Source organism: Sardina pilchardus, chromosome 13 (assembly GCF_963854185.1).
Source record: "Sardina pilchardus chromosome 13, fSarPil1.1, whole genome shotgun sequence".
NCBI lineage: Eukaryota > Metazoa > Chordata > Actinopteri > Clupeiformes > Clupeidae > Sardina > Sardina pilchardus.
Window position 1 is genome coordinate 22006601 of NC_085006.1, and position 7635 is coordinate 22014235.

General features: G+C 40.2%; 1 protein-coding gene across 1 annotated transcript; it reads right to left on the reverse strand.

Annotated features, from left to right (window-relative positions):
* Nucleotides 1-2304: 2304 nt before the first annotated feature.
* Nucleotides 2305-5450, reverse strand: diabloa (diablo, IAP-binding mitochondrial protein a). Its single transcript, XM_062552748.1, has 6 exons — nt 5123-5450; nt 4748-4877; nt 4431-4556; nt 4103-4213; nt 3737-3833; nt 2305-3271 (listed from the first exon to the last, which is right to left on the reverse strand). Exons 1-6 carry the CDS (start codon nt 5248-5250, stop codon nt 3069-3071), a joined length of 795 nt encoding a protein of 264 aa, XP_062408732.1. The 5' UTR covers nt 5251-5450; the 3' UTR covers nt 2305-3068.
* Between the last annotated feature and the right edge of the window lie 2185 nt (nt 5451-7635).

Consider the following 7635-nt stretch of genomic DNA (forward strand, 5'->3'; position numbering starts at 1 on the left):
ATCAGTGCTCCAAAATTTGCTGTTTGATGGTTTTGTAAGATTTCAAATTACCTCATATATTATTAATCAATGACAAACAACGGAATTTTGAATGTAATAAATCCTGCTTTATGTACAAACACAAGAGTGTCTGACGCATGAAAACAACTGATGTCAGAAGTACTGTATTTTTTAGAATAACATCGCCATCTACAGACTATTATATGTACTGCAGTTAATTGAAGCCTTGCCCTGTTTGTACTATAAATTAACATGATTGTTTTTGATCTGTGTGTGTGTGTGTGTGTGTGTGTGTGTGTGTGTGTGTGTGTACGTGTGTGTGTGTGTGTGTGTGTGTGCACGCGCGTGTGTGTCCGTGCATGCATGCATCTGTTTTTGAGCATCTGTGTGTTTGTTCAACAAGAGAAACCAGACCCTACAAATATCCCCTTCACTCACGAAATATGAGACAGACACCTGAAGAACTCCACAAGAACAAAAAACAAAAACAAATGGGAAAAAACATAGAAGATGTGAAGACTTGAAGACTTCAGACCTCTCCACAAACACAACACTCCATTAAGCTTCTTAGGGGGTTAATGGCCCACACAACCCACAACAATCCCTCTGTGACCTTACTCACTTTCAGCTTTAACCTCTATAAATATGTCTTCGCCTCAGTTTAAGCCTCATTTGTTCGCAAAAAAACCCACATCATCACAACAGGCAACAACACGGAACTAGACATTTAAGTTGACTCTATCTCATTCAACAGTAAACACGCATACTTTGATCTGAGTCATTTAAACATTTCACCTCTAAGTGGTTATGGCTTCATTGCACGGAGCCAAGGGGCCTGACAGTGTGAGGTTTTAAGGTGTATGGAAAATACTGTGCATCCACAATGAATTTAAATCCATTCACAAAATGAAGGTTCACAGCATGTAACCACTTGTGTGTCCTCAGTATCTTAGCAATGCGTTCTTTATGTTTTCCCAGGCACTATTTCATTATGACATCAGCAATGAGAGAACTAGTGTCATCACTGCCTGTGGCAGGGAAAAGAAGAAAGCTGTTTGGCAGGGAACGGAGGGAAATGTGTTTGTTACCAAGCAAAGAAACACAGTGAGGTTGACAGCGTCACCAATGCACCGCTCTGTGTCTGATGGTACAGTACAAATGAAAGATTCAAACGTTCCGACAGCAATAGTCATTTTGCATTTCTCTCCGCTTTGTGATTTTACATCATTTAATCTGCTTTGAGTTGAGAAGTTTAACCCAAAGCAGACCTAGAGGATGTTTATCCAATGTGCAGCACAGGCTCACGAATCCAAGTGGTGACAAACAAAATGCAGAACCCAAATGAGACCCAGATAAGATTGGAAATAAATTATGCACGCCACAGGATATCTGCTAAAAAACAAAACAGGAGACATTTTTCGAAAAACAAAATATGTTTTTTTCCCATAGTGCAGAAGACAATGACCTATTATAAGCTTGTCTCCAACATGAATGAACCACTATACATGAGCCACCGTGTCTTCAAGAGGTAAAACAGAAGCACAATACATTGAGGTTACCATACGCCTTCGTCTGTCAATCAAAAGTTGTTATTTATTTACTTTTGTGGCTGAGGTTACAGCGACAAACAAAGTCCTGTCTGGCGTGTAAACATAAGTGTTTCCCAGGAAAACGGCTAGAGTACAGGCGACACACGGTACTTGTTCCAGATATGACGTCAGAATCCATCCATAACCTGCAGTGCAAGGGAAACCTGGTAGGCGCCCAGTTGCACCAAGATTCTCAGGACTCAGGCTACAAAGCAACAGGACAAAATACTAATTACAATCTACTCAGACGCTCCGATCATTAAAGGCTCAAAACTGAAGGAGCTTCAGGATCTGAAATGCTGATGTCGGCAGACATTTCCCAGGTCCTACGTTTTGTTTCGCTTGGCGTGTATATATAAAGTTTGTGTGCAGCTTTACTGTGCTGTAAAAGAAAATGACCAAAATTAGATGTTTTGCTTCCACTAGTCTGTGCCGTGAGTTCAGTGGCCAAATCCAACAGTGAAAACTAAGGGAAGGAGCCCTGGATCACATCACTCAGCCCCGGACCGGCCTTTCAATGACATACTGTATCACTCCAAATGTAAAATGCTACTTCCAAATGAATTGGATTGCACCAAATCTACTGTTTTTCAGAGATAGATGCTCAATAACTCCAACAAAAGTGCAATGATTGCTACACATTTCATTCTACTGTGCTATATATTGTTTCCTATGTTTTAGAGGCATTGCAAAAGACAACTCAATTCATGCTGTATGTGTATAAAAAATAGTCTCTTTATTAAATATTAGCTTATACACATGATCAAGAACATCCAAAAGTGTTCAAAATGATGACAAAACACTTTCAACACTAGGATAAACATGACATATGACATGAACGACAAAAAAATCCTCAAAATACAACTCAAATAATTCACACACTTCTGTTGTATTTGTATTTGAGTAAAATAACCTGATGGCAGATTACTTTGTTTAAATATTCAAAACCAAAAGTATCTTAAATAGGTAAATATAACAACATTTCTTCCACAATTTTGGTAGAATAAATGTAATACATTTCAACATAGAATTCCAACTATTTAGCTTCTTTGATAACTCCAATTGATCAAAATCTGATATTCAATACACGTTATAGCTTTTGTTATTCAAAGATGTGTATATGTAATTTGAAAAGAAAACAAACAATCTGTAAAGCATAATAATTTTTCAGAGTACAACATCAGAATGAATTCAACATTCATACTTCTGATACTTCTGATTCCAAAACTCCTGAAAAGTTACCTTATAATACTTAACATCAAAAGTCAGTTGCAGGGCTTTACAGTCATGTACATGACTGATCAGCATCATGCTGCCTATGGCACTTTTTTCAACTGCACAAAGACGGCCAGTAGGCAACTCTGTGACTATTTACTGGACTGTGTACACTTAAAAGGTTCACAGTGCAGTATAAATGGTTTGGACCATCAAGTCCTGCATTGTCCTGTAGTGATTCTGGGGTGCTAAGAGTTGACCGTTTCAGTCCTCCCTCAGGTAGGCCTCGGGGATGTCCTCCACGTTGATGTCACGGGTGCTGGAGTACTCGGCCATCCTCTGGATCTCCTCGGCCTTGATCTCGGCCAATCCCCTCTCGGCATCCTTGCTGATCTGTCTGGTGTCCTCCACCTGGACCTTGGCCATCTGGATGTGGCTCTTCACTGTGACCGATGCATGTTCAGCTCCTGTACAAGAGGGAGACAGGGAGAGGTTTTTATACATGAGACTAATCAGAGTTTATGGGAAAGGTGGGGCAGGGGCAACATTTTGGTCATTGACCTTTGACCTCAATCACACATTGCATTTAATGGGTCTAAATTGTTACGTACTGTATACTAGCCAGGTTTGTGGTTTGATCAAACCCACAATTGGTGTTCATCAGGTTTATCAGAATGTAAGGACATCCCTCTCCATCTAGCACTACTTACAACTAGTCTTGCTGATCCTACGGACAATTGCACTCATTCATGCACTTACTACACTCATTGATGCACTTATTGTGGTTTTTGTTTATTGTTGTACATTTCTTGTAAGTCGCTTTGGTTAAAATGCATCAGCCAAATGTAGTGTAATGTAATGTAATGTAATGTAATGTAAATAAATCACTGATTTGATTTAAAACACTTAGCACTTGTCAAAATGTTGCTTACCTGAACTATATGCTGCCTCTGATGCCATTTCACAGATGTTGATGGCATTCATCCAGTTAGTCTCAAATCGGTTGCAAGCCTCCAGTCTGTCACCCACCTTAAAATAAAGTCAGAGTACAACCATCATAAAGGTGTCCAATATAACAAGCCCCTCAGTAACATGCAAAGAACACCATCTTTCTTTCACTGTGCCAAGTAGTAAAATCTATAACATTGTTGACTTTGTTGTAGTTTATTATGAGTTTCACTTTTTATCTTTCCAATCACACATCTGTAGTAAACATTGGCACAAAGCCTGTTTCTCTACAGCGGCTGTCAGAACGAACAGTCCATTCCACACACAAAGTAAATAAGAGCTAAACTCACCTCGACGCGCTGGGCAATGATCACTTGCCAAATGCTGTCCTCCTCTGCTGGGGTAATCTTGCCGATGGTAGCCAAGTAGCGCCTCTGCAGGGCAATGAGGGTGTGCAGTGCCTAGTGTGACAAATTCAAAGTTTAAGTATAAAATTCGAAATGAAAAGAATAGGATTCATTTTAATCATAATATGTGGCCTTGTGTCAACCGCCAACTCACAGCTGCATGCATTCAATCCCACTCTCACTTACTCAGTGGAACTTACTTATCACAACAATTTTTATTGCCAACTGTATAAATAGATGGCTGCTGTAAACATGAAATCTGGACACTTACTTTGGCATACTGTGTCAGAGAGTCCACCAGGGCCAGAGTGGTCTGAGAGAGGTAGGTGTTTGCGCTGTCCGTGACCAGGTTGGATGCTCTTCGGATCAGGGCTTCGTGAGAGAGTTGTTCAGCTTGCTGCAAAAACAGGGAGATACCTGGTTATCTATGGCACTGATTACCTGAAAATAATTCTTCGACAGTAGAATCAAACGGCTTTTCATGAATGAAGATTAACAGTATTAAGAGACAGGCATAGGCCTACAGCAGGACGTTTTAGGTGGTCTACTGACAGGCAGGCATAGTATGAGAATGTTACGTTAGCCTACCTGTGTAAAAGGAACGGCGCACAAGCCACTACCAACGCTGAAGGGCACAATGTTTGTTCGCACGGTCTCGGGAAGACGGAGAAACTGTTGACGAGTCAATTTGTTGCTGCCCAGGGCACACACAGTGCTTCTATGAAGATAAAAGAAACAATGTTAGTAAATTGTTGGAGGTTTGAATGACTGTAAATAGCTTTTGTTAAGCTAACAGCTAAGAACAGGTGTCAAGTTTGGCAGTCAGTCGGCTTAATTAACCTAATGCGGACAGCAAAACCGAGTCAAAAAATCAAACGACTGGCCTTTGCAAAGCCTGGAGTTAGTGTTACTTGTGGCAATATTGCAAGGAAATTGAAATCCGTATACGGGTTTCTGACTTACCTGATAAAGTTGATGTAGGACAGTCCTCTCCGCAGCGAAGCCATCTTACTGGAGCTCAGAAGGAAGTTGGTCCGGCCCTGAACGATTACCCCGGTGAGACAAGAGCAGCTTTGCCGTGCAGCCTGCATTTTGGACGATGATGTTAAGTAGCCTATGAATTTAGCTTGAGAAATTATATCTTAGCTCTAATATGCTCAAAAGCGACGATAATTAGAATTTAGAATATAACGAGTGATTTTCTTTCTTTCTAAAGGAACGTTTGCTACCAATAATATTAGACTATATTGCCACCTAGTGGAAGTATTCCTTATGTTTTGACTACTCCGAGTCTTCGATGTGATCTGACAGAGAATGGACATGCAGGTATTTATAGGAGCGGACCTGTGTATCGATCCGTTTACTTTTCCCTCCAACAGCGTGCTGAAAAGGGATTTTGGACGTGTTCAAGGCTAGAGACTCTTTTACGTAGGTACTACGTTAGCAGAGAGGTTAAGTCAACATTGGTGTCAGAACATGCATGGGCTCTGAATGTATAGCAAGATTGTTTACTCTCCTCTTTTGAAAGAAATAGGCCTACATGGCAATACCTGATGAGCAAATGAATTTATTTACGTGCAACGACCAGTCAGTTTTACAATGAAATACAATTATAGGCTATCTGATTTGCTGACTTTCATCACAGGATAGAAATACCTCAGCAAATAAAAAGTCAGGATATTGCACAGAAGGCAATATTGTGTGATAAAACTAATTGAATTGCCACCAACATGGGACATGGGTTGAAATGTTCTCTTTTGTTTTCCCAGCTTTGCAATTCAGTGGGGTTTATCAGTGCATGCATAAAAAAATGCAGTGCATGCAAAAAAAAAAAAAATGCACCAAAGCGAGACCTAACATACCAGCAGTGCTATCAATGTGGATGTGCATTATGCTACTGTGTAAAGGTCTTCTACCTTTCAATAATTTAATCATCATTAATCATCTGATCTACTGTGAAAAATATACTTCACTGCCCTTACATAATTTTTTGTTCCCACAAACATAACAAGTTAGTTAGTCCTGATATGACATGTTCGATCAATATGTTTACGTGTGAGCACATGTAGGATGACCTCTCAAGCCTGGGAATGTTAGCAGCCAGTTCAGCTCAGGGTTATCCATGCTGCCTGGAACCTCTCCTAAGCAGTGGATAAATCAGCCTGGAACCTCTCCTAAGATAAATAATTTACTACTGGACATATTCTTATCAGAGCTCAACGGATATACATGATATACTGTATCTATATCACACACACATACACACACACATACACACACACACACACACACACACACACACACACACACACACACACACACACACACACACACACACACACACACACACACACACACACACACACACACAACAGAGAACTGGTTTTAGATATTACAGCGTTGACCTAGAGTTCATTTTGCCAAGTGACCAAAGAATGTTGCATAGGCTATTTGTAATTAAATTGTGTGGTTGAGCATGCAGTTGTTGAGCAGTATGCTTTGCTTCTACATGCAACCTATACATATTGTACAAATACTGAAACATGTCAGTGAAGCAAGGATTTGTTAATGTGTCAATTGGAATTCATTTTCACTGGTTCTATATGGACAGGGAATATGATGAGGAATTGCCACAAGATGGTGCCACTTGCTAACAAAAGCGGAGGTCCTGTAAATGTGGATTACACATTACAGTAATGCTCTTTTAGTCTATCAAGACAGAGTGTTGTGTGCACAGCAAACCACATTGAAAACGACCCATTGAAAACTTAATTAATTGTGCATTTGTGTTTGTTTGAGTTACTTTATTACATGATTTGGTTGTCAGTGGTTAATCAATAAGTGCACTCTGGAAAATAAAGGTGTTTAAATGATTCTTTAAATCTCTAGATGGTTCCACGGAGAGCCAAAACTCTGTGCTGAACCATTTACAGATCTGTTGCCTCAATGAACCCTTTCAAGCCAAGGCCTTTTGAAAATTTTATGCAAAAATCCAATGTTGTTTTTTTAAAACCTGGGCGGTTAGAGGGTCAAAGCACTGAAAAAGGTTCTTCTATGGCATTGCTCTGAAGAACCAGTACTGACCCCATTCTTAGTGTAAGCCAAAAACTGCTTGTTGCAATACTATTCTATGAAGTCATCCTCTACCCTGGTCAAGTACAAAGCTCACTGATGTGTTGTGTTTTCCGCCAGAGCATGCTTGTGGTAGCATGCTGCCTCTAAGCCATGCAAAACAAGCTGTTAGGTCCAGACAGGGTTTGTTTTGGCACATAAACACTCAGGTGCAGAGCATTTATTCCGCTCTTGTCCTTTTAGTTGTTATCGTTTCAGATTTGGCACTAACCTGTATTGGCAGGTTGCCTCCACATCCAACATGAATTTATCTTATCAAAACCCAAGGTGTGTTTACTGTTGGTGTGCCTGTCAACACTCTGCTCCAACGCTGGTCAGTGAGATTCACAGACCCATAGTTAGTC

Bases quoted from the DNA above. Each gene is read 5' to 3' on its own strand.
- diabloa (XM_062552748.1), bottom strand. From the start codon at position 5,250: ATGCAGGCTGCACGGCAAAGCTGCTCTTGTCTCACCGGGGTAATCGTT. The intron at 4,878-5,122 runs GTAAGTCAGAAA...TTATCTTCATAG, and splicing joins TCCTACATCAACTTTATCAG to AAGCACTGTGTGTGCCCTGG. The intron at 3,834-4,102 runs GTGAGTTTAGCT...CTTTATTTTAAG, and splicing joins TCATTGCCCAGCGCGTCGAG to GTGGGTGACAGACTGGAGGC.